The sequence below is a fragment of the Ammodytes marinus genome, assembly GCF_949987685.1.
Source record: "Ammodytes marinus genome assembly, chromosome: 7".
NCBI lineage: Eukaryota > Metazoa > Chordata > Actinopteri > Uranoscopiformes > Ammodytidae > Ammodytes > Ammodytes marinus.
In genome coordinates this window covers 4,081,874-4,109,432 of record NC_137211.1, presented here as the reverse complement: position 1 = coordinate 4,109,432, position 27,559 = coordinate 4,081,874, and the positions used below count along the sequence as shown (strand labels likewise).

The 27,559-nt window shown below is 39.8% G+C and overlaps 2 protein-coding genes across 2 annotated transcripts in view; one reads left to right on the top strand and one right to left on the bottom strand.

Moving 5' to 3' along the window:
• The window catches only part of LOC307253452 (monocarboxylate transporter 1-like), a 34,709-nt gene extending 28,423 nt beyond the window's left edge, over positions 1 to 6,286 (top strand). The window contains exons 3-5 of the mRNA XM_080031507.1: positions 3,603 to 3,746; positions 4,291 to 5,094; positions 5,547 to 6,286. Coding sequence (XP_079887633.1) covers positions 3,603 to 3,746; positions 4,291 to 5,094; positions 5,547 to 5,815 — 1,217 coding nt within the window. The 3' untranslated portion in view covers positions 5,816 to 6,286. The remainder of the gene's footprint in view (positions 1 to 3,602; positions 3,747 to 4,290; positions 5,095 to 5,546) is intronic.
• Positions 6,287 to 12,278: 5,992 nt separating this feature from the next.
• The window catches only part of LOC307252772 (vasopressin V2 receptor-like), a 28,616-nt gene continuing 13,335 nt past the window's right edge, over positions 12,279 to 27,559 (bottom strand). The window contains exons 2-7 of the mRNA XM_080030552.1: positions 24,560 to 24,837; positions 23,399 to 23,644; positions 18,876 to 19,022; positions 17,006 to 17,264; positions 14,494 to 14,718; positions 12,279 to 12,642 (exon numbers count right to left, since the gene is read on the bottom strand). Of these exons, the coding sequence (XP_079886678.1) occupies positions 12,458 to 12,642; positions 14,494 to 14,718; positions 17,006 to 17,264; positions 18,876 to 19,022; positions 23,399 to 23,644; positions 24,560 to 24,832 (1,335 nt within the window). The 5' untranslated portion in view covers positions 24,833 to 24,837 and the 3' untranslated portion in view covers positions 12,279 to 12,457. The remainder of the gene's footprint in view (positions 12,643 to 14,493; positions 14,719 to 17,005; positions 17,265 to 18,875; positions 19,023 to 23,398; positions 23,645 to 24,559; positions 24,838 to 27,559) is intronic.

Here is a 27,559-nt window from a genome sequence, read left to right as displayed (position 1 = left end):
GTGTGTGTGTGTGTGTGTGTTTCTGTTTTTGTGTGTGTGTGAGATTCTTTTATATCTCCTGTTTAAACATAAACATGGCAACCCACCAACTGCAAACCTGGCAACCCACGGCAAGACTAAAGGGCTTTGTGCCAGACAGCCAGACCCTCAGTGAGAGAAACCACACAGACACTTAGCAATGCGTTCCAATCCAACGTGTGTGTGTGTGTGTGTGTGTGTGTGTGTGTGTGTGTGTGTGTGTGTGTGTGTGTGTGTGTGTGTGTGTGTGTGTGTGTGTGTGTGTGTGTGTGTGAGCTGTGAGTGTAAGTGTGTAGGTTTCCTTGAGACACAGATAATATATAATACATTATCAACTCTCTTATCAACAAGGCGAGAAAAGAAAAGGAGGCGAGATGAGACAAGGACAGAGGAAAGGAACTAAAGGTCTTAGGAGAGGGAACAAGGAGAGAGGAAAGAGGAAAGACAAGGAAAGGAGACTAGGACAGAGGGAAGGAGGAGAGGACAGTGCAGGCATTTCCACGTGTCTGAGTTGTGTGCCAGTCTCTCTATGAATGAATGGGTCTTCTCATGGCTAGAGGCTAAAGGCTGGAGGTTCACGGGACTGAATACAGAGTAACAACCAGCAGCGTCTAAACACGCACACACACACACACACACACACACACACACACACACACACACACACACACACACACACACTTCTGTTGAATACAAAGTAACAACCAGCAGCATCTACACAGCAGCTCAGTGTGAAGGAGGGAGGGGGTCATTCTTTAGACCTAAACACTCAATACTATGTCTAGAGCTCAAACAAATAGTCAATTAGTCTATCAATCTAGACTATTTAGAATAAATAAAAGGCTTTCTGGCGGCAAACTAAAGCCGTAAAAAATGTAGCTTCCAAATGAACGGATATTCATTTTTTTAGTTATGGTGGAGTGAGCAATTCTAGAGAACACCTGTTGTCAAAATGAGTGAATATCTCCTCATGATCCGCCACCTGTCTGTACTGTGTGTGCGCTTGAAAAAAATCTGGTGTTTATACATCGTAGGTTGTATAAACGTAGCTAGCAACATGGCAGATTAGAGAGAGTACCTCATATAACCCCACTTAAATAATACTGGACTATCCCTTTAACATTTAACCAGCGTCCATTTTCTCCCAAGCTGTAGCCCCTTCACACACACACACACACACACACACACACACACACACACACACACACACACACACACACACACACACAGGCAGACCATGGTGGCTTTGCCCTTGAAACCTGGCAGCTGATCACAAAAGGCCGTAGGCTGTGGATGCACAAGTATTCACTCACACACTCACGCACTCACTCACTCGCTACATACCTCTCTCCATCCAACACCAGCCCTGCGTTCCAATCCCCCATACTTCCCTGCTATTTAGTATGACGGGAAAAGATTTAGGATGTCCCAATACATAATACATGCCGTCAAATGCAGCATGTTTAAAAATACACAGATGTCCTTTACAACATGTGGGTGTAACTTTTAGTGTGGAAATCAGCAGCTTTTTTTGGGGCGATTCTGACCCACAATCCACTGCACAGCGGAAGTGACATCACATTTACGGAGCCTCCGACTGAAAACAACTGGCAATGAGACAGATATATAAGCTAGAGAGGCAAGGTCAAGGCGCGATGTTATGACAAAATAAATAAGTAAAAGTATGTCCCAATAGTAGCATACTGAATGCACACTACATACGTGTTATGGTCAGCTGTAGTATGTAGAATTGGGAAAAAGAAAGACATTACGTAAAGTGACGAAACTTGGGTCTGGATCGCCCAAAAAAGCATGCTCTATTTTGTTACATTATCGAGGAGATATTACAATTTGAGTTTTATTGTTTTGTTTTATTACATCATGTGTTGTGACCTTAACAGAGATATTATGTAAACCTAAAAATAAAATATATATTAATAGAAAAGGAAAATACTTATGTAAACCTTCAAGCATCCTTCTCTCATCTCCTGTATCCTTATCTCTCCTTTCCTCTCTTCTATTTGCTGTTTCTTCTATCTCTCCGTATGTTATCAGCTGGTTAACATTACTCTGACTGTGACGTGAACGGTTTCATACCAAGCACTGCCTCTCTGTCCTCCCTCTCTGTCCTCCCTCTCTCCTTCATGTAACATCCATCACTCATTATCATAGGCTGTAAGGTCATTTGATTTGTACCCCCATAGCACCATCTGTTGGTGACTTATTGTAATTACACTGTACTTTCCCCTTAGTTAAAGCTCCCATATTATATACTTTTCGGTTCTATTATACACCATATTATATGGTCTTAGTGGTCCCTAATACGTTTTTCTTTAATTGTTTGCTGAAAAAAACTTTCAGATAATTTATTGTACTTTGCTGATGTTCAGCTAATCTCACAATGGCCTATTTTTTAAAAAGAGCTGCAGCTCCCCTCGTAAATATACAATCTTTGAGCTCCCCCCGCCCCCTGTCCGGACGCGAAGCCAGATACGCCTCGCCCTCTGTCTGTCAGGGCCGTGGACCAATAAGAAATAGGGGTGTGGGCTGCACAGTGGAAGCTTCTGGCTTTCCAGTTTTTGAGGTCAGAAACGAGGATAATTCTGACTGGAGTATATTGGGGGGAGGGGTGGGGGTTTCAGAAAGGGGGAGAGTGAGAAAAGGAGAGATTGTTATTTTTTTAAATATTTTGGCAGTCTCTAGGCACACCGTGGACCCATGGATATGTTAGAACACATTTAAAAAGTGCATTTAGCATAATATGTGACCTTTAACTTTTTCCTACACTTGTACATAAGGCTGTACATTATGATTATTTCCCTTAACTTTTCATTTGCACAGTTTCCTTATTTAGATTTATTGATATACAAAAGAGTGCCTGATACACTCTCCTTAAACCTGCAGTGTGTAGAATTTGGGGTTTTATTTCCTAGCAGATTTTGTAGAAAGTAATTATAATATCCATAAGTACATTTAATTTAGTGCATAATAGCTGAAAAGAACATTTAGAATTATTTTTTTCCCCCTTAGAAATGGTCTCATATATGTCCATATTTCTCCATACCTTGGACCAAGGCCTAGTCGCCGCCATTTTGGAAGTGAAGTGTCATAGTTGGAATGTCATCAGGTGCATTGTTTAGAATGTAGATTGGTTCTTGTCCTTGAAGGCCACTGTAGCTTCTGTTATTATTCAAAGGAGGTGGGGTTACCCAGGGAGCGTTGCATTCTAGAACTTTCTTGATGATGTCATATTACACAGTGCCCCTTTAAAGGTGCAGTGTGTAATATGACATCATCAAGAAAGTTCTAGAAAGTTCTAGAATGCAACGCTTATTATTATTATATTATTATTATTATTTATCTTGTTTTTTTTATCATATTGTTTTTTTCACAATATATTTATTGCAGTTTTTTGTTCACAACAACAAACACACAAACAAACGCCTTATAAAAAAAACAAGAAAACAGAAGAGAAATAAAACAACAACAAAAATTACAGGAAAAAAAGGCAAATTTATCCCAATGTATCATATTGTTTATTTATTGTTCTCCTTCTCACCCATCTCCCTCCTCTGTCTCCCCAGGTCCCGTCAGCAGTATCCTGGTGAATAAGTTCGGCAGTCGTCCCATCATGATGCTGGGTGGGTGTCTGTCCGGCTCGGGGCTGGTCGCAGCATCTTTCTGCAACACTGTGCAGGAGCTCTACTTCTTCATAGGGGTCATAGGAGGTATGTGTGTTACCCATGTCCATAGTCAATTTACTAAACACGAAATAACATGTATTGAAGGCGAAAGGTCAGTGATTTACCCAATTTATGCCTTAATGTAAACATATATTTACATATGTATGCCGTTTTTTGAAGGTGTAAACACAGACAGTGGGGAAATTAAACTGGCTGTTTGGTTGTGTAAATTCCTTTTTATAAACTAAAAACGATCATGTGAATTGTGCCAGATGTAGTTTTTAAACAGGTTACATTTTTTCCAACACACTCTCTATACATTCTTTATAAAAAAAATGTATACATGTGTTTTTCTTATCCGTTGAGATAATGGCCGTAAAATATGTTTTTTTATATTAAGCCAAACAAGTAATAGAAATCAGATAGAAATATTTAATTTTGTTTTGTATTTTTGATATGTCTGAAATATATGTATTCAAATCAATTTAATAACCTTCCTTTCCTTCCCCCTCTCTCCCTCCCTCCCTCTCTCTCTCTCTCTCTCTCTCTCTCTCTCTCTCTCTCTCTCTCTCTCTCTCTCTCTCTCTAGGTCTGGGCCTTGCGTTCAACTTGAACCCGGCTCTCACTATGATCGGTAAATACTTCTACCACCGTCGTCCCATCGCTAACGGCATCGCTATGGCCGGCAGCCCCGTCTTCCTGTCCACTCTGGCTCCTATCAACTCCTGGCTGTACGATCAGTTTGGCTGGAGAGGCAGCTTCCTAATCCTGGGAGGTCTTCTGCTTAACTGCTGCGTTGCCGGCTCTCTCATGCGCCCCATCGGACCCAAACCCCAACCGCCCGCAATACCCGCACCGGAGCCCAATGGAGCAGTACAGCAAGCGCCCAAGAAAACCTGCCTTCAAACCGTCAATTCCTTCATCGACTTGACGCTATTCAAACACCGCGGTTTCCTGCTTTACCTGGGCGGCAACGTCATCATGTTTTTCGGCCTCTTCGCTCCGCTAGTCTTCCTCTCAAACTTCGCCAAGAGCAAAGACATCAGCAAGGAGAAAGCGGCGTTCTTGCTGTCCGTGCTGGCGTTCGTGGATATGTTCGCGCGGCCGTCCATGGGCATGCTAGCCAACACCAAGTACGTTCGACCGAGGATTCAGTATTTCTTCGCTGCTTCCGTGACACTCAACGGAGTGTGTCACGTGTTTGCGCCCATGTCCACGGACTACACCGGCTTCGTGATCTACGCCTGTTTCTTCGGCTTCGCGTTCGGCTGGCTGAGCGCGGTGCTGTTTGAGACGCTGATGGATCTGGTTGGACCTAATAGGTTCTCCTCCGCGGTGGGACTGGTCACTATAGTGGAGTGTGGGCCCGTGCTGCTGGGACCTCCCCTAACAAGTAAGACATCCAATAGCACCAATTTCATTGCATTACTGAGAACAGGCTTCTTATTATGCATATGACAATACACACTTTAAATCTGGAATCTTGAAAAAAGAGAAGGGTTGTATTTGTTAAGGCACAATAACTTTAAAGGTGGAGTCAGTGATTCTGTAGAACGCTTGTTGTTAAAATCACTTTTTCTTTTAAAACAGTGACTATCTCCTCACAATATGCTACCTGTCCGTATAGTCACTGTTTTTTTTCTCTCTCTCTCTCTCTCTCTCTGTGTGCTCCAGGTAGCTTCTATAATTAATTTCATCTGAAAGTTAAATGTCATTTCAATGTCTTCTTCTGTAAACTGCCCTGTGTTTAAGGGAAAAGTTAATAAATATATTGTTAAAAAACTAGTTAAATGATACATTTTTATCCCTCCCTCTCTCCCTTTCTCTCTCTGTGTGCCCCATCAGGTAGCTTCTATAACTACTACGCCAGCTACGACTACACCTACATGACGTGTGGCATCATCCTGATCGTGGCCAGTGTGGTTCTGTTCATCGGGATGGGAATAAACTACCGGCTGCTGGACCGAGAGAGGAAAGAGGAGGAGAAGAGAGAGCGACTGGAGCCCAAGGAAGAGCGCGCCGCCATGTTGGATCCTCTGTCGCCGGCGGAGACCAACGGAGTCGCCGCGGTTACACTGGATGACGTCGCCCGGATGGATGAGGACGCAGTGTAGAGGAGGAAAGGACTTGAAGGACAGTTAAAGATGGAGTCAGTGATTCTGGAGAGTGTTTGTTGGAAAAAATGGATATCTTAAAGTCAAAGTCAAAATGATTTCCATAGCACATTTAAAAACAACATCAGGTGACCAAAGTGCTGTACAAGATACAATACAAAACAACATATAAGATACATGAGAAAAAAAAGGAGTGTCAAAGTCTCAACTTGTGTTAAAGGCCAATGCAACAAAAGTGAGTCTTCAGCAACATCATCTCACGATCTGATACCTGTCTGTATCTGTGTGTCCGAGAAGTGAAAAAAAAAATCCAGTTTTGATACACAGCCCAGACTCTGTAGACAGGTATGTAAACAAAGGGGGCCCACCGTAGCTAGCAACATACTGATTTTGACATCAAGCGGTCTCCAGAATCGCCAGAATGGATGAGGACATGGTGTAGAGGAGAGTGAAAGAGAGAAAGGACTTGAAGAACACTTAAAGATGGAGTCAGTGATTCTGGAGAATTTTTTTTGTCAAAATCAGTGAATGTCTCCTCATGATCTTCTAGCCTGTCCGTACTGTGTGTGTGCGCACTAAGAAATACAGTGTTAATACATCGCCTAGGGTCTGTAAACAAGTATGTAAACAAAGGGTATGTTAACAAAAAGGGGCCCATCGTAGCTAGCAACATGGTAATTATAGGATCATGAGGAGATGTTCACTGATTTGGACAAGCGTTCTCCAGAATCACTGACTCCACTTTTAATAGAAACACACACAATAGTTGCAGTAACTCCAACCACACTGTCTTTGTAGTGAGTGAGAATTCCCTTGTACACAATCCCTGAAGTCATGGAACTTACTTCTATCAATAACAAGTGAGACATTTAGCTTTAGCCGACCCCAAGCGGTTTTGTCACTGCGGTTTTGTCACACCCCTGTATTTTTTTATTTTTTATTTTTTTTTAACGTGCCTTCGGTGAACTGTCGGAGTCACGCACACACACATATATAACGTATGTGAACACACAGGCAGACGCACAACAGACAGAGTGACTGTAAGATAAAAAATCCAGTTAAACTAACAAGGACTTTTTACTCTCAGGGTCTAGAGTTGCCGTTTAAATGTTCAGAGTTTCATGCACAGAAACGAACACACTCGACTATCGCTTCAGTCAAAGAGATTATTTTTCATTTTACATTTTTCCCTCAGACTATTTTTGCACACCTTGCAAGTGCTGGACATACGTTGAAAAGGACAGATTCATATTACTGTCGACACAGTTAATCTGTTAATTTGTTCACATGTTAATTCAGAGGGTGTGGTCAATGACATTTTTCAGGTTTTTATGCGAAAGAGAGCAAACAACAACAACAAAAAAATAAAAAATTCTGGGAAAGGAATTTGAAGGGTTCGAACCACACAAGGACACAGTAGATAAAACCCTTTTAAGCAATGAAATGAGGCACAAATGAGCTAAACAAACAAATGTATAGGAAAATATGGACGTTAAAACAAATGTAGGACATTTTTTGTGAGAGAAGTAGGAAGAACTTGAAGGTCACAATGCTAGCAGTGAAGAGAGCCACTTTTAATGGTGTGCTTTTACATAAATAGTATGCACTTTGTGTGGGTGTATGAGAGATTGTGTATGATCTACAGATGAGAGACATTTGAACAAAAAAAAAACCGACACAGATTTCTCTGCTGTGTATTAACCAGCAGGCCGAGATCATTCACAGTATTAGATTCGAACACAACACAATATTTTTTTATGGGGGAACTAGAGTCCGTGATTGTATCAAATCGAAAGTTTTATTGTGTGTCTATGTGAATGTGGCGAAAAATAGGAAAAAAAAAAACTGTCACACGAACGATCATATTTTTTCGTAAGTCGGAGAACCCCCCTAGTTTTGCTTTTTAAAATTGTGAATATTGAATAACACATTTTAGTTTTACAGTTATATCAACAAACCTTTTGTAATTAAAAAAAAAAAAGTCTATTTTAGCTCATTGTATAATGGCAATCGGACTATGTGTAATCCTTTTTAATGGGTTTTAAATGTAGATGAAAGGAAAAATGTGTGTGTGTGTGTGTTTGTGAGAGGTGTGTGTGTGTGTGTGTGTGTGTGTGTGTGTGTGTGAGAGAGGTGTGTGTGTGTAATTCTAGCGCTAGGTTTCATCATTTCTTTAGTTTGAAATGTAGCCACTACAGTATCAACATGTTGATGTTTGTGTGTGAGAATGTGTCATATCGGATCCACGTTGTTTTAGAAAAGAGTTGATCAAATATACTCAATTATGTGTTGATCAACTACAGCTTACGTTTTGTTTGAGGGACAGTTTCTGTCTTGAAACTTCAGCCTAAATAAGCTTTCTTTATTTTCTCTTATAGGAATATTACAATGGATTATTAGGGCCATGTTGAGGGGAAAAAAAAATACATTTAATATTATGACTTTTGTTGTTGAAAATCTTGTTTTTTTTATTTATTTTTTCAACCTGGCCCAAATACTCCGTCATATAATATAAAGAAGGTTTTTCAACAATTCACTATTTGGTGAAAGATGTTGTTACTGTAATGTTTTATTCTGATTAATATCGCTTGATGGGAAATGCTTTTTTTCTTTTTTTGCGAAAATGGAAACAATTATTTTGAAGGAAGTTTCAATTTTTTTTATGATAGACATTTAATTGAAATGTTTTGGACTGTGATCATTTCTTGCAGTGGAAATAATGTCTACCCTGAGCTTAATAAATAAATACTATAAAGAATGGGATATTTTTTAAACTTGTCAACAAATCTCATGAAAGGACAAAAAACTAAAATTATTTGATATCACATTAACCTACATTTTCCCCAATATTATTCATTCATTCTCTTCTCCCTATTAGACAATCTATACTCTATATTTCTATAGCTCAATAGCTTAAATTGAGCAGTTAAATAACCCTTTCCTACAGTTATGTTTCCTCATTGGGATTTGTTGACAATAATAAAAAAAAAATAAGAATATGACCTGCTTCATATTTTGCATTATCTGGACATAAAATTCAAATTGTTCTAACTTTATTAATCCGCTTTTTAAACAAATCCCTAAATTGTCTGAACAAGGCAACAGCTAGGGAGCTGATGAAATAATGAATGTGTTGATGTGTCGAAAAAGGGGTTTAGCTCATGCTATGCTTGTAGCATAATGCTAACCCCCCCTTTTTTTGTCTGACAAGAGTTTTTGGTGATTTAACCATGACCAAATTGAAGTATTAGTTTTCAAACCAATTAATTACAAAAATGTATGGTTTCATTTTTGAAGTTATTGTTGGTAAAAAAATGTTTTAGAAATATCAGAAATATCCAGCTATCTACAGCATTTTAATATGGAACACATTTCTATTCAGGTGAATGGACAGGTTAATTTTTTAAGGTGAAGGATTTGAGTGTGTCCACATTCCCCTCGCACTAAACCCTGATTTCCCCTCAGTTACCGCACACTGGAGCCTACCACATAATGGGATTATAATATACACTTTATTTTGATTCAAAATTAACTAAAACCTTTCAGTCATTTTGCCTTTTTCAAGATGAGTATTTTAAAATTGAACTGCAACTACAACATTTCACTGATTTTTAGTGTGTTTTTTCATTGCAGAGCGTTTTAAAATAAGTGGTATTGTACAGCCACGCCACTTTTTGTGTTTAAAAAACTAAAAAAATAACGGAACAAATCATTGTGTTAGAAGTTTCTGGAAAATAACGTAAATGTTTTTATTTTATTTTTTTAGATGCAAATAGATGTTTTCATGTGTGTATGTTTGAAGTGTTTTTATGAATGGTGAGAGAATGAATAAACAGTTTTTAAAACAGTTTCTTTGCATTTGTCCTTTTGTTCTGTTCTGTCTATGAATTAAGTATATCGGCAGAAAAATTGAGAAATCCCACGAATAACATTATTTACAATTTATAAAATGTAGGCATATATGTAGGCTACATCAGTTTGTTGCCAAGCTACCTGTTGTAGGCTAGGTTAGTTTTAAATTGTTAGAAATGTGCTAACACTCTACCACCAACTCTAAATCTCACCAATTTAGACATAACATTATCTTTGTTTTATTCCTCTGAAATAAAGGTCATACAAAACAAATAGGCTAGTACTAAAAATTTAAAAAACTGACGATAAGTTTCTTGGTTGAGGCACCTTTTTTAGATTTTTAGAAGTAAAACAAACCATATATAAGACGTTATTAAGTGTTTGAATTAAATACCAAATTGTTTATTGTTTGTGTAATCGTACTAAATATAATAAAAAACGTACATTCCACGTTTTTATGTTGGGTTATTATGGACCGGACTATTTCTTGGATGAGAGCAGCAGTTGCTAGAGCCACGGTTGGTCGCTTGGCAACGGCTCAACGTGAATAAATTGTCAGGTAAAGACTTGAGGTATAATATAGTAGGTAAAAATGGTCTTTTGAATAATTTAGATATTTTTTTAAGAATGAGACGATATAAGGTGATACTTAATGAGCTTAGGAGGTGCTGGTAGCTGCATTTCTGTTGTTTTTTGTTGCCGTCCCTCCCCCCTCCCCCCCTCTTCTCTCAGTCGTTTTGCTAAGCTAACCGTATGATACGTTGTAGCCAAAGTTAGCTCCAATAGCTCTTAGCCTATTACGTTTCATATGTTTTATTTGAATTCATGGACAGATAAAATAGTGATATATCTTTTCATCTAATTATAACACCCTTACGAGAAAGTGTGTATTTGCTAATATGTCAAACTATGAGTGGCTCTGAACCAACTTGTGTATTGTAAATAAGTTTAACAAATTGTACAATTAAGCATGTAGCCTACATACTTGTAATTCTGATTTCTTGATTGATCTTGCAATGCTATGGTAGGACAGAAGCTTGTTTCAGCCAGTGAAAACAATTAGAAAAAATAAGATAAAAACTTTGCCTTGTATATAAAACATATCCCAATGTAACTCGTAATTAATGAATGAAAAGGTATTGATAAGATAATAATTTTCAATTTTTTTCTCATAATTATGACTTACTACCATTGAATAATATCCCCATGGCAAGTTACCATGTTAATATTACTGAAGGCGAGACACTGCAGGTGAATAGGGTTAACTTACCATGGGGATGTTAACTTATAGGCTACAGTAGATTCATCATGAAACTTAAACCAGTTGATTACTTACATTCCAAATATTATTTTTGTTACAATTTTTTTCAGATATGTTTCAATAAATATACAAATTTGGCTAAATCTAACAAATTATGTGTATATTTGTTTTAAAACCAAAAATATCTAGATATCAGAGCAAGCCAGAGCTAAAATCTTTATTTCATATTTACAACAAGAACACACGTATTAGCATCCAACGTTTTTACAGAAAATATTTTGGACACATATGTACCTTCTTCATTTCATAAATCAAAAAATACTATGTACATCTTTAAAAAAATGCATTTTATGAATGTTTTTAAGAACAAAATGTATCATAAATCAGACAATTAACAACACATGAACAAATCCTTTTGTAATAACCTTCAGAATAGTGCTGGGAATGATTATGGAAAGTTTAGTTGATGTAAGTGCAGTAGATGTTGATACATAGGCTATACAGTATATGCATGAAAAAAAACTAAAGTTGAGATAATGGCTGTTGAAAATGGAAGAGAAATATACAGACGCAAACAGACAAGGTTTAGTCAAATAAACACCTAAATGTACATTGTGAACCTTTTATTTACACTAGCTTGAAAGAAGACATGTTATGGAAGCAAAATAGACAAAAAAAACATCTCTAAATTGACCTGTGCGTGACAAAAAAAACACACCTCATGCCTGAAGTGTCTCGCCTTAACGGGTAGCGCTGCCGGCTCTGCCAACAAGTTAATTGTCCATGCATAGAAGTGCATACTTGTTGTATTTACAGTAGATGTCCCATGGCAGGATTTTGCCCCTGACTGTGTGTGTGTGTGTGTGTGTGTGTCGTGTCATGTTGTGTGTGTGTGTTTGTGTCCGTCGTGTTGTGTGTGTGTCGTTGTGTCTGTCTGTCTGTCTCTCTGTGTATGTCTGTCTCTGTTTGTGTGTCTGTGCCTGTCTGTCTGTGTCTTTCTGTGTCTGTCTGTCTGTCTCTCTGTGTATGTATGCCTCTGTTTGTGTGTCTGTGCCTGTCTGTGACTGTCTGTCTGTCTGTCTGTCTGTCTGTCTGTCCGTCTGTGTGTGTGTGTCAGTTGTTTTGTATGTATTCTGCTTAGTAGTTAGGTGTGTGTGTGTGTGTGTCTGTCTGTCTGTCTGTCTGTCTGTGTGTCTGCCTGTCTGTCTGTCTGTCTGCCTGCCTGCCTGCCTGCCTGCCTGCCTGTCTGTCTGTCTGTCTGTCTGTCTGTCTGTCTGTCTGTCTGTCAGTCTGTCTGTCTGTCGTGTGTGTGTGTATTCTGCTCAGTAGTTGGATGTGTGTGTTGTGGTGGAGTCACTGGGGAAGGACCCACGGCGCTGTGAGTGTCTGTCCGTCTGTCTGCCTGCCTGCCTGCCTGTCTGTCTGTCTGTCTGTCTGTCTGTCTGTCTGTCTGTCTGTCTGTCTGTCTGTCTGTCTGTCTGTCTGTCTGTCTGTCTGTCTGTCTGTCTGTCTGTCTGTCTGTATTCTCCTCAGTAGTTGGATGTGTGTGTGGTGGTGGAATCGCTGGGGAAGGACCCGCGGCGCTGTGAGTGTCTGCGGCAGAGTAAGAGCAGCCGCAGCTCTGGAGAGACGCTGCTGGAGAACGCTGAGTAGATCCACGGGTTGGTGCACGAGTTCAGACTGGCTAGGAGCATCAGCAGGGTGAAGACTGCACCTGTACACACACACACACACACACACACAAAGACAGACAGGCAGACAGAGACAGACAGGCACACAGAGACACAGACAGAGACGCACACACAGAGACGGACACAGACAGAGAAACACACACAAAGACAGACAGACAGACAGAGACACACACACACATACACAGGCAACAGACAGAGACACACACACACACACACACACACACACACGGAGACAGACAGAGAAACACACACACACAGAGACAGACACACACACACACACACACACACACACACATCGCACACACACACACATGCAGACACAGACAAAGACATCGCACACACACACAAGCGCAACACACACACATAAACAAGCATGCAGGCACACACACACAGACATACACACGCAGACACAGAGACAGACATTGCACACACACACACACACGGACAGACACAAACCGCATGCACACACAAACACACACACAGCGCACACACACAGACAGACAGACAGACAGACAGAGACACACACACACACACAGACACACACACACGGAGACAGACACAGACAGAGAAACACACACACACACAGAGACAGACACACACACACACACACACACACACACACACACACACACACACACACAGACAGACAGACACAGACAGAGACACACACACACAGACAGAGACACACACACAGACACAGACATCGCACACACACACACACAAGCGCGACACACATAAACAAGCATGCAGGCACACACACAGACATACACACAAAGACACTGACACAGACACAGAGACAGACATTGCGCACACACACACACGGACAGACACAAACCGCATGCACACACACACACACACACAGCGCACACACAGACAGACAGACAGACAGACACCGCACACAGATAAACACACGCACAAACAGAGAGACACACACAGACAGACAGAGGTTTGTAAATGTCAGAGGTGGTGGTGGTGGTGGCGGAAATTACGTCGTAAATAATTGATCAAATTCAGTATTGGAAAAAATATTAAGATTATGTACTCAATGAAAGCGGCAATATCACACTGTAATAACATTCCATTATAGGTAGAAGTGCTCCCAAATGTCATTTAGGTACAAAAGTATGATATGGAAAACGTGACTCGTGACTTCAAGGCTGCTATTAGACTTTAAAACTCTGTGTGATGGACCAATTTTGACAGAAAATCGGAGGACAAGTTGGATTTCAGTTATCCAGGGAATATGAATTTGTTTTGTGAGTGGGTGGGTGAGAGTGAGTGAGTGAGTGTGTGGGTGAGTGAGTGAGTGAGTGAGTTAGTGAGTGAGTGTGTGCATGTGTTCGTGTATATCTGTGTGTGTGTGTATGCCCCTGCGTTTGTGTGAATGCCTGTGCATTTCTGTGTGTGTGTGAGTGAGTTATAAGCACCGTTCTGTGGTGTATATCTGTGTGTGTGTGTGTGTGTGTGCGTACGTGCGTGCATTTCTGTGTGTGTGTGAGTGAGTTATAAGCACCGTTCTGTGGTGTATATCTGTGTGTGTGTGTGTGTGTGTGCGTACGTGCGTGCACTTCTGTGTGTGTGTGTGTGTGAGAGTTATAAGCACCGTTCTGTGGTGTATATCTGTGTGTGTGTGCGTACGTGCGTGCATTTCTGTGCGTGTGTGTGTGAGTGAGTTATAAGCACCGTTCTGTGGTGTATATCTGTGTGTGTGCGTACGTGCGTGCACTTCTGTGTGTGTGTGTGTGTGTGTGTGAGAGAGTTATAAGCACCGTTCTGTGGTGTATATCTGTGTGTGTGTGTGAGTGTGTGTATGCCCCTGCGTTCGTGTGTGAGTGCCTGTGCATTTCGTGTGTGTGAGTGTGAGTTATAAGCACCGTTCTGTGGTGGGTTGGGGTCCCATGCGGCCCACAGTTGCACACTAAAGAACGGGGCCCAGCAGAGCGAGTAGACCAGCACTATGACCAGCGTCATGCGCACGGTCTTCGACATGGCGGCCGTTATCTCTCCTCCGACCCGGGACGACAGGGCTTTGGGAGGAGGGGGGCAGGAGGCAGCAGGGGGCGCCAACGGGTCGGGCAGCACGTCAGGCTGAAGCACCGCTGAGAGGGGAACACACACACACACACACACACATAGACACACACACACACATAGACACACACACACATACAGGCACAGAGACATAAACACACACACATACACACATATATACATACACATAGACATAAACACACACACACACACACATACAGACACACATAGACACACACACACAGGCACAGGCACAGAGACATAAACACACACACATATACACACATATATACATACACATAGACATAAACACACACACACACACACACACACACACACACACACACACACACATACAGGCACAGGCACAGAGACATAAACACACACACACACACACACATACACACACACACACACACACACACACACACACACACACACACACACACACACACATACAGAAGCACAGTACCAATGTTAAAGCCCATGTAAACCAAGATCCACAATATCCTTTTAACTATGTAATTTGGGGAGTTAGTTGCATGATAGAAATACATGTTGTGGAGCAAACTAGCCAAAAATCTCAAAATTGACCAGTGCTTAAAGGCCTACTTCACCGGTTGGAATATGAAGGTGTATTGAACTCGGAGATCCTATGAAGTATAAATGTGCAAAAAAAATTGAAATGTCTAACCCTACATTTCTCTTTCTGTGACATCACAGAAATGTAGGGTTAGACAGTGAGATCATAAAACACTCTTTCTGCCTTTTCTCAGGCTAAGATGATCCGATTTCAATTTTTTTTGCACATTTATACTTCATAGGATCTCCGAGTTCAATACACCTTCATATTCCAACCGGTGAAGTAGGCCTTTAAAAGAAATCACGTTTTTGCCCGCTGTGTTTAACCTTAACTATTCTTAATGTCTCCACTTAAAACGAGAACATTCATGTCCCAATGTGTGCTGTTCCCTGATTGTTTTTTAAAAATACTTTAATCAAAGTTCAATTGGAAAAGCACAGAGAATCACTTTGAGTAGAAAACCACTTTAAAGGAATAGTCTGACATTTTGAGAGATACACTCATCAAAAAATTTTTATGAAAATAATGGCACCACTCTCATGTCCGTATGTTAAATCTGAAGCAACTGCCAGGAAACCGTTAGATTAGCTTTGCACAAGACTGGAAACAGGAGAAAACAGCATCTAGTAGCATATCTTAAGCTCACTGATTAACATGGTGTATATAATTATTTAAAAACATACAAAACCGTTAGTACTGCCAGTATGAAGAAGTGCTTGAAAAAATACAGATTTTGACCAGATGATGGCGCTAAATGAAAAGTATTACAATTCATGTTGAGGGGGACATTAATATCTGTACCAAACTGAATATCAATCCATTCTACTGTATACATAGTTATTGAGATATTTTAGTAAAATTACTCTGAATGGATGAGTTTCTTTATAAAGACAGTACAGCATAGGACTTTATGAATCAGTGTGCTTGTTTTTTTTTTTTTACATTTGTCAATGAAGAAAATCTTTAAGATAATCATGTGATTAACAGCAACAAATGGGGAGGAATATAACCTTAGCCACAACAGAATTAAAACAATATATATCTTAAAGGGACACTGTGTAACATTTTAAGTAATTTATTAGCTAAAATCAATATCCTCATTCATAAATATGTCCTCATTGGTGTAAAATCAGCTCTGCCAATAATCTGAATTATCCTCCTTAGCAGAGAATTACAAATATTAATATTACATTTTGTACATTGAGCAGGCAAGTCTGTTGGTTGGAATGTCATCAGGTGCATTGTTTAGAATTTAGAATTGTTCTTGTCCTTGAAGGCCACTGTAGCTTCTGTTATTATTCAAAAGGGGTGGGGTTACCCAGGGAGCATTCTAGAACTTTCTAGATGATGTCATATTACACAGTGCACCTTTAAGTAACTACAGCAGTTTGTTCTCGGTGTGTAACTTACTGCTCCTGGATGAATGCCGGTTTACAGAGCCTGGGCTGCGTTTTAACACCAGCTTTTTTTCCATGATTATGACCAATAGTGACCAACTCCCGAATTTCACTGACTTCACCTTTAATGAATCGGCGTGCCTTTTATTTCATCAAGATTACCAGGACAGAAATGTGTAAAACAGACTTTGCTCTAATAGAATAAATTACCACAATCTAAAATAAGCTCTATCCTGACAGCTACATGTGTTAGTGTGAATATGTGATTGTGTACGTGTGTGTGGGGTGTGTGTGTGTGTGTGTGTGTGTGTGTGTGTGTGTGTGTGTGTGTGTGTGTGTGTGTGTGTGTGTGTGTGTGTGTGTGTGTGTGTGTGCCCGCTGTGTAGGTGTGAGTCTCACAGTGCGACGTGATGCTGTTGGAGCGCAGTGGATCCATGGCCATGTGCTGGTGGTAGGCGGAGGCCGGGTCGTAGCTGCTGTGAGTCCCAGAGTTATGGAACACCAGCGAGGGGTTGGATCTCACCCCTCCACCCCCTCTCTGGCTGTCCCGTCTCGAGGGGGGCAGGGAGGCAGGGGACAGGCGCCGCTCTGACTTCAGGTACAGGCTGGTGTGGATCTCCTTGAAGATTCGAACCTAAGGGGAAAAATATGGAATAGTAAAAAGAGTGTTAGGGCCAAGGGATAGAAAGAAATGAGATGAGGGTGTTTTTTTAGTATGCACTTTTTTTTTTGAGATTTTTTGGGGGAATTTTTATGCTTTATTTGATAGATTTGATGAAATGGTGCAGATTTATTTTTAATTTTTTTTATTTAACCTTTATTTAACCAGGAAAGTCCCATTGAGATTAAAAACCTCTTTTTCAAGGGAGTCCTGGCCAAGAGGCAGCAACAAGTCACATGTTCACTCACAATAATACACTCACAACATATAGACAAAAATTAAAATGATAAAAAGCTGTTATCAAATAAAATCAGAAAAAACTGTTTTCAATTAAAATAATAATAAAAACAGTTCCAAGTAAATTAAAAATCATAAAAAACGACTACAAGTAAAAGAGGTGGTCTGAAATGCTCTCAGCTTAGATTTAAAAGAGAGGGGAATTACATATTGGTGTGGATCTCCTTGAAGATTCGGACCTGGGAGGAATAGTATGGAAGAGTTTAAAGAGTGCGTGAGAAGAAAAATGCTATATCTCTCTTGTCACATTTGATGAATGATGTATTTCTCTTATCACAAGTGTTACTGCCAAAGGATAGAAAGAAATGAGATGAGTATTTTTTTTCTTTTTTTAAGATTATTCTTTGGGGCTTTTTTTAATGCTTTATTGGATAGTTTTGGAGACAGAGATGAAATGGGGCAGAGAGGGGAATGACATGCAGAGAACGACCACGGGCTGGATTCTAACCCGGGTCTGCTGTGGACTGAGGACTGAGCCTCTATGCCTTATATATTATGTACTTTTATGAAGACAGAATTTTGAGAATTAATTCTAAATTTCGTAAATAAAGACAGTGGCTCACTTTCCCCCACAGCATTTGGCTCACTTTCCCCCACCACCACAATTTGAGAAAAAACTAGCATTTCAGGCTTAGCATACAGTTCAAGACTGGGATAAATTTGGTAAAATATTGACAGTTTAGAACTTCCATGGTCAATAACTCTAAACGTTATTTAAACACAAATGATGCATCTTTGTTCAAACCCTATTTCTACCAAGAATAGACGTCCTCTCAGCTCCACTAACAACTGCCCTGCACTGTATCAGATTGAAGGTATTGAATATTTAGCTCTTTAGTGTTTGCCCTCTGTCGACGGTCACTGTGCTCTCATCTTACATTCTGCTGAACAAGTGCACGTAGAGAGCAATGTTATTAGTGGAGCTTAGAGGACGTCTGCTTTCAGTCAAAACAAGGTTGTAGCCCGTTGTCTGTCCTGTGACGATAGCAAAGAGGAATCGCTTGGGTTTTAATAACGTTTTGCTTATGAGTCGTTGATCCCGGAAGTTTGAATCTGTCGACATCCTTACAACTTTACCACACTCTTTTCCTGTTGAGTTTGATCTTATCATTGCATTTCATCTTTATTCTCGAGAGCATAATAAAAATTAAAATAAAACTTCATCCTCTTATTATTTCCTCTCTCTCCCCCTAGAACTCTTCTGTGGAAATTGCACAGGAAACGTCAAATTGAGAAAAAAAAAAGGCCCAAAATAAATGGAATAAGTCTGTTTTCGTCAGTATTTACCTGGCATACTGTGATGACGAGCACAGGCAGGATGAAGACAGCTATGGTCATCCAGGTGACGTAGGCTTTGAGGCCCCACACCTCGGCAAACGTCCCCCAGCAGTCATACACTCCTGGGGCCACTTCCGACCGCGAGAAGATGAAAACCTGGAGGGGCGAAAGAAAGATGGCTATTATTTCACCGCAGACCCCCCACCTCATGTTGTCAGATTCAGCAAGAAAACTTGTCTTGAAGCGACTAAATCAAGTGTGTTTTTAATCATCTAATGTTTTGTTTTGTGGAAATTTATTGGGTGGAACGAAATATGAAATTTAAGTTTCAAAGAATCTCGGTCAAGAAGCCTCCACCCCCCACCCCTCTGCTTTCTCAGATTTCTCACAAACACCATGATCTCTGGATTAGATTATTTTTTACTTTTGAGGAAAAATAGGAAGTTATTTCATCCTGTTTACAGCAAAATATGACCGCTAACTATTTTCAGATTTGGAAGAGAAAAAAAAAGTGAAGAGTGAACCATTATTTTTTGCTAATTTTGGCAACAAGACACTATTTAGATAGATAGATAGATAGATAGATAGATAGATAGATAGATAGATAGATAGATAGATAGATAGATAGATAGATAGATAGATAGATAGATAGATAGATAGATAGATAGATAGATAGATAGATAGATAGATAGATAGATAGATAGATAGATAGATAGATCCTTTAATAATCCTTTACAGGAAATCACAGTGTCACAAACAGCGTATGGACAGACATAACAAACACACATTCCCTCATAGCTAAAATATTAATTAATTTTATGTACAAAGAGTATTTGAATTAACAACATATTATAAATTTGTGATAAACTCTCAATCATGTCAGAGGTCAGACAGTCCACTGAGGTCGTCTACAAGATGCTGTTAACTGAAAAACTGCTTGAGTGGGATAAACACCAGCCAAACCGATTTCCACAACCTCATCATTTTCAACCGCTTATCCGGATTAAGGTTACGGGGGCAACAGCTTGACTTTCACAACCTGGCATAAATAAGACAAAAAAAATAGCCACCAATCTATCGCACCAAATTCCCTTACAATAAACTATTATATACTCTTTCTCACTTTCTCTCTCTCTCTCTCTCTCTCTCTCTCTCTCTCTCTCTCTCTCTCTCTCTCTCTCTCTCTCTCTCTCTCTCTCTCTCTCTCTCTCTCTCTCTCTCTCTCTCTCTCTCTCTCTGTAACTTACACACTATTCAAACCGATCCTGGATTGTAATGCATTGGGGGATTCTGAATTGTGATGCTTTGTGGTGCCCCCCTCCCCCCCCCCCCCCTTCCTTAGCCTTGTACATCATACTTAGCATTGCACAACATACTTCAAACACTATACATGTACATAAGCCCTGCAGCTCACCCGCAGAAAACATTTCCTCATAAACATTTTTTTTGTCGTTACACTCATAGCTCCAAAGAAAAACCTATTGTTCTAGTTTACACTACCTGGGAATCTTATCTACTGTCTGATCAGGACCTTCAAATATCTCTTTGTCATTCATCTAAGCGAATTCATCATCTTGTTCAGTGAATTGGAAACAGAAACTAAGACAAACTTAACCTCAACTTTTCATGTGCCCCCGAGAGCTTTCTTTTCTGCCTCTCCAACTTTAGGTCCCTGTCATCAGATGACAACACGATTCAAATGAAAGCTCTCGCGCTCCAGCGCGTGCTCGAGGGGGCGCGCACTGGAGCGCCTATAGTGTGGGGAGGAGGAGGCGAAGGAGCGGGGGGCGCCTTATCACTGACGTGCTTCTGTTATTGATCATATCATTTACACAAACACTGTTAAATACAGAAAAATGCCGACTCCAAATAATTTTCCCCCGATCGCTTTGGCGCCCCTCTAGTGCGGCGCCACATATAGTGCATACACACTTTTTGCGCCACTGCCTGTAGGCAATTGGTTTTGCATCAACGAGGAAGCGTACATTAAGCACTCATAAAAAAAACATGAAAACACAACGGATAAATATAACAGTACGTTAAAAAAACACACACACACACACAATTGTAAAATATGTAGCCTACCCTTTGTCACCCTACTTGTCTTAATCTCCCTGTGTCCAAAAAAGAAGATTTATTTGAAGCTAATACACTTGTGCCATTCTTGCGGTTCTGAGTTTGTACCTCTATTGTTGAAAACACTCATTGGAAGTCACTCTGGATAATATTGTCGGCTAAATAAGTAAAGTAATGCGTCTTCTCTCTACCTGTGGCAGACTGAGCAGCAGCGAGAGGCCCCAGGCCATCTGAATGCAGCTGTTCCTGTAGTTAATAGTTAGGGAAGCACTTGATAAGACCAGGATTCTTCCTATCCCTTTTCAAACTGGTCTCTTGTGTGCTGTATTAAACAGTGAAAACCAGTAATAGGCCTGACATTGGCAGTGGAAGAGATGACGATCAGCTTTTTTTTCTCCCCCGCTCACAGCGTTCTCTCTACCAGCGCATAAAACGCCTGAAAAAAACGCCCCAAGACACACTCCTGAGCCCACAGCAAGCGTTTAGCGCCCGAAAAAACCGCTAGGTGGACACGCCCCCCCCCCCCCCCACGCTCTAACCACTACATCACAAGCTTTTTGTTGTTGCTGTTATTCAATTTTTTTTTATTTTTTGTAATTTTTAATGTATTTTATTCTCCCTGTCCCTTATCTGTGGCAGACAGAGCAGGAGCGAGGCCCCAGGGCACCAGAAAGCAGCTGTTTCAGAAGTAAATCCTTCATCAGATTTTGCACTTGTTTATGTGGAAGAAGACCAGGATTCTATCTATCCCTTTTCAAACTGGTCTAGTGTGTGTTTTATTTTTGTATTTTAAGATAATTGTTCTGCATTCTCCCCCCCCCCCCCCCACCCTCTAAACAATACATCACAAGCCTTTTTATTTTTATTCAAGTGTTTTCTTTTTCAAATTTTTTGATTAATTCTCCCCTCCCTGTCTATACAATAGCATCATATGTGACCAACCACCAGGATGCTGTTTCAGTACTAAATCATTCATCAGATTTTCTCACTTGGTTATGTAGAAGAATTGGGCTAGGATTATATATATATATATATATATATATATATATATATATATATATATATATATATATATATATATATATATATATATATATATATATATATATATATATATATATATATATATATATATATATATATCTCTGAGGCATCGGGTAATGTGAGCCACCCCCTGTATCTAGGCAACGGAAAACATTTGTGGTCATGTGAGATATATGTTTTCAAGCCCCTCTCATTTCACCATGGCCCTGAAAGAGAGGACCTCATGGTGCTGTGGTAAGCATGTTTTTTTCACCAAAATAGGTATTTTGCATGTAAAAGTAAATTTTCTTGCTGTCAACTTAGTCAACTGTTGTGCCAAAGTAAATGTATTCACGTAGAAAAACTTCTATCATACGTGTTGATGAACTACCAACATATGAAACCATGTGATGCTGATAACTGAAGATTAGCCTGAAATGCTAAGAGAGGTAGTTTTTTCTCAAATTGTGGTGGTGGGGGAAAGTGAGCCAAATGCTGTGGGGGAAAGTGAGCCACTGTCTCACTTTCCCCCACCATGAGGCACAAGTTAAGTTTAGTCTTAAACATATTTTAATGTAATATTACATGACATATGTTTTATTTTAATGTCATACACATTGTAGAAAAGCCATCATGCCAAGGAAATACACCAGGAAGACGACCTGGGGCAACCACACGGAAAGAGCACCTTCTCGTCTTTCCCTGTAACCTTCAGGGCTGGAATGTAGAGTAGGCCTAGTTGTAGAGTATGACAGGCTGATGTTATAATCCAGTTGGGTCTTCTCCTGTGTTCTGAGTCCCATGGCTGTTCTCGCTGGTTCTGATTTTCCTATGCGTTGACCCCCAAGACACTAGCTGGCTCTAAGGGTCCTGTGTTCTGACCCCCAGACTGTGTTCTAATCTAACTGGTTCTATCTTTCATTTGAATCTTATTAAAACCTTTTGAATTATAATATGTTGTATTTGATTTTGTTCAGAGTTACTTTCAAGTGTTTAGAAAATTTGCTTTGCGTAATTGACCAAACCCCATCATTCTTTTACAAGTCCGACATTAGTTCTGGAATGTGTGGCTAGCTTTCAGGATTCTTACTGTTACAATATGTGTTGTTATGGTAGTTTCAGAGTGGAAAAAGTAAGTGGATCAGTTTACCCCACAGCTGGGGTAAAGTGAGCCACATGACAACTTTTTTTAAAACAATCATATTTTCACTGCCCTTTGTCTTGAAAAAATTCTGCTAATGCCCATTTCTAGGAAACATCCTGAATTAATGGGAAATGTGTAAATTTTAGTGATAAATCATTTTAGCTCGCTTAGAGGGGAGCAAATGTAAAAAGTGGCTCAGATTACCCCGTTCTCCCCTATATATATATATATTATTTTTTTTTTCATTATTATTATTTTTTTATAACATAAGCATTCCCCCCCCCTCTACCTGTGGCAGGCTGAGCAGCAGCGAGAGCCCCCAGGCCAGCAGGATGCAGCTGTTCCAGCGCTGCGTGGCCCCGCTGCGGTGCGCCTGCAGGGGGCAGCAGATGGCGTAGTGCCGGTCCACCGTCATGGCAACGATCATGTAGGACGAGGCGAACATCCCCAAAACCTGCAGGTACTTCACCAGGCGACACAGGAAGTCTGGCCCAGGGAATCGGCCTTTAGCGTCCCACACAAGCTGAGGCAAGACCTGAGGGAGGGAGCGGAGAGGGGGGTGAGAGGGAGGGTGTGTGTGTGAGTGTGTTATTGTGTGTGAGTGTGAGTGTGTTATTGTGTGTGTGTGTGTGTGTGTGTTTGACCGTGTGGGTGTGTTAATCAAAACAAGTTTTCAGTTTTCGTTTCCCTGTGTTATCAACCCAAACTAAAGTGTTTAGACTGTAACACCATCATCTTTATATTTATTTATAGTGTGTGTGTGTGTGTTTGACTGTGTGTGTGCATGTGTGTGTGTGTGTGTGTGTGTGTGTGTGTGTGTGTGTGTGTTTGTGACTTTATGGGAGAAACATTTTAAGGTGGAGTCAGTCATTCTGGAGAATGCTTGTTGTCACAATCACTTTTTGACAAAATCTGTCCTTAGGCTACTGTGTGTGTTATACACAGGCCAGGCTCTGTTGATAGGCGTGTTGCTAGCTCAGTGGGGTTCTTTGTTTACATACCAGTTTAATGAGCCTTGCCTCTACTTTTTTCTTCTACTTTTTTTTTAAATCGCTGTTCCTACCACGGCCTGTCATGTCACCCAAAGTGTTGTTCTCTGTCCTGTCTTGGGTATTTTTTGTTGTTAAGCCTGTTATGTCTCTTATCACTAAATAAAAAGTATATAGAAAAGAAAGAAGCCATGATCTTGAGGTCAAATGCAGGGTTTAAATTCTTTCCTTATATTTCTGTGTGTATATCAAATAATATATCGCTATTTAGTGAATGTAAATCTATTTAAATTCCCCAAAAGTGACGTAAGACAATGTGTGTGTGTGTGTGTGTGTGTGTGTGTGTGTGTGTGTGTGTGTGTGTCTGTGTGTGTGTGTGTGTGTGTGTGTGTGTGTGTGTGTGTGTGTGTGTGTGTGTGTGTGTGTGTGTGTGTGTGTGTGTGTGTGTGTGTGTGTGTTACCTGAAACAGTGCCACCACAAGGTCGGCCAGACAGAGGTTGAGCATGAACTGGTGCAGCGGATTGTTGTGATGTCGTCGTCTCCTTAGCAACACCACCAGCACCAGCCCGTTACCTAGCAACGCCATCACCAGGATGACGGCCAGCACGATCACCTCGGCAACCGCCAGCACCGCATCACGCTGTCGGTTTGTCACGTTCGTACCCGCTGTCGTCACGGAGACCACGGACCAATCAATGGACGTGTACGAGTCTGTGACCATGGAGACCGACATGTTGGCTGGGATGAGAGAGAGAGAGAGAGAGAGAGAGAGAGAGAGAGAGATAGGACTTCAGTTTATAGTAAAAAAAGTTAAATTTGTTAACTAAGCAGCAACTAGCGTACAGAAACAGATATACAGATATACATATAGATAGTAATAAATACACATTTTTGTCACAGACTTTATCAATGGACTATGGACGGGAGAGGAGAGAGAGAAATATAGGATTTCAGTTCATACTAAAAAAGTTAAATTTATTTTCTGAGCATCAACAGTGTATTCTCAAAGAATTCCTAAGATATGTGAATAGTAACTACATACAGATTCACAACGGATCACGTCAATAAAGTAAATTGAATTACGAGAATCAAGTCGTATTTCAAGAAAACATCGAAGTCACAAGTTACCTACAAAACGATGCAACTTTATTTTCATAATTTATTTATTTTCCTCAACCTGGCCCCAATACTCAGCTGTAAAACATTTAGTAATAGAAAAAAAGCAGCCGGTCAGTTCCTAATTAGAAACAGTACTACAGCACCATCCCATAATACACATGCTCACAATGACTATGCTAATACACTGAGGTTCATCATGTTCCCCATCTGCATCATAATGACCTTCTGAGGAGTTTATTATCTGGTTAATCTCTGCATATTGTGTTTCATATGCTACTTAATAGATATTTCCTTGCATCTGTTAACAATATTTTCAGAATGGCCGAGCCACAAAGGCTTTATAAATAGTTTAAACTGTTATCTATTATCCATATTAGGCTATTACAGAAGGATTTGTTCATATGTTGTTAATCGTCTGATTTATGATACATTTTGTTCTTAAAAAAACATGCAGAAAATGCATTTTTAATACCTGTACCTGATAGTATTTTTTGTTCTAGAAAATGAAAAAAATCGGTATCCCAAATCTGTTCTGTAAAAAAGTTGGACTCTTATATGATGTAAAATCAAATAAAGATTTTAACTCTGGCTTTATCCAACATCTAGATTTTTGGTATTTTTAAAGATATACAATTGCAAATGTACACATAATCAGTTACATATTGCCAACTTTGCATCATTTTTGCAACATTTCTAAAAAAAAAGTGGTAAAATACAAAAAACAATAGTTTAAATCTCAGTAATCAACTGGCAAAGTTTCATAATGATATCTATAAGTTAAAAATGTTTGTTAATTCAAATACTCTTATTTTATCTTTGTACATTAAATTAATTAATATTTTAGCTATGAGGGAATGTGTGTTTGTTATGTCTGTCCATACGCTGTTTGTGACACTGTAATTTCCTGTAAAGGATTATTAAAGGATCTATCTATCTATCTATCTATCTATCTATCTATCTATCTATCTATCTATCTATCTATCTATCTATCTATCTATCTATCTATCTATCTATCTATCTATCTATCTATCTATCTATCTATCTATCTATCTATCTATCTATCTGTCTGTCTGTCTGTCTGTCTGTCTGTCTGTCTGTCTGTCTGTCTGTCTGTCTGTCTGTCTGTCTGTCTGTCTGTCTGTCTGTCTGTCTGTCTGTCACATAAAATAGAATAATATTAAAATAAAATAATGTCATTAGTTTAGCTGGTATTTGTTTATAAACCAAAATCTAGGCTTGATAGTGTTGAAAACTGAGGAAAAGTCTGTAAAAAAAAGAGCCTCGCATGCAGTCTTTAAGGATCTTATTTTACATATCAAAAACCGCCTGAAGCGATATAAGATGGTCTCTCTTTGTGAAGGCCCACATGTCATCCAGCACAATGCTAGAACAAGAATTGAGACACTTCACTCAAATAAAATCTACCAATGCATCGATGTACAAATATCCCTTTAAGAGCAAAAAAATCCAAAACACATTTCAGCAGGAAGAATTGATATTCATATGTCAAGCTTTTCCCCGAAAAACGCTCCTGCTTTAGGAAAAAGTGAAACGCTATAAAAATGAAAACCATGTGAGCCGTTTGGAGGGTGAAATATCTCTATGATGATGGAGCTGCTAGAAAACACACGAAACATGACAAGGGGCTCCGACTGAGCCTCTCTGTGAGGGGCCACAAACCAAATACAGTGGGAACCAGTAGTTAAAGGAATACTTCACCGATACGGAACCGGCGTTATATCATTATAAAATCGCTATTATAATATAATGAATGAGGTTTTTCTTTCCTCAGTCTTACCTTGGCCCAGCTGTCCTGCTAATCCTAACCCTACATTTTATGTTGTGTGATGTCACATATGGAAAAATGTAGGGTGAGACAGTGAGACCTTTTCTCAGGCTAGGATGAACCGTTTTCAAAAAAAATTGCACATTTATACTACATAGGATCTCAGAGTTCAATACACTTTCGTATTCCCACCGCTGAAGTAGGTCTTTTAAGTATTGAATTTTATATCATTGTCCTGTTTTTTTTATGTAAAATCGTCATTTTCAAGGTGATAGGTAAGATGAAGGTAGTGGATGAAAAAGTACAATGTAGAATAAAGTAGCACTAAATGTGTTTGTTGCATTTGTTTAGGAGGCGAGTGAAAGAGAGACGGCAGGATGCTTGGCCATGAGGTAATGTATTTATATGTGACTATGTCAGATTAGTAATGGTAATATGAGGAGTCACGTGACGCTGGGGAGTCACGTGACGCTGGGATACGTGATGGCAGCTTGAAACGTGTGCTCCTGCTGTCTTTTGGGTTAATATCCTTAATACATCCTAAAATAAGTTCAG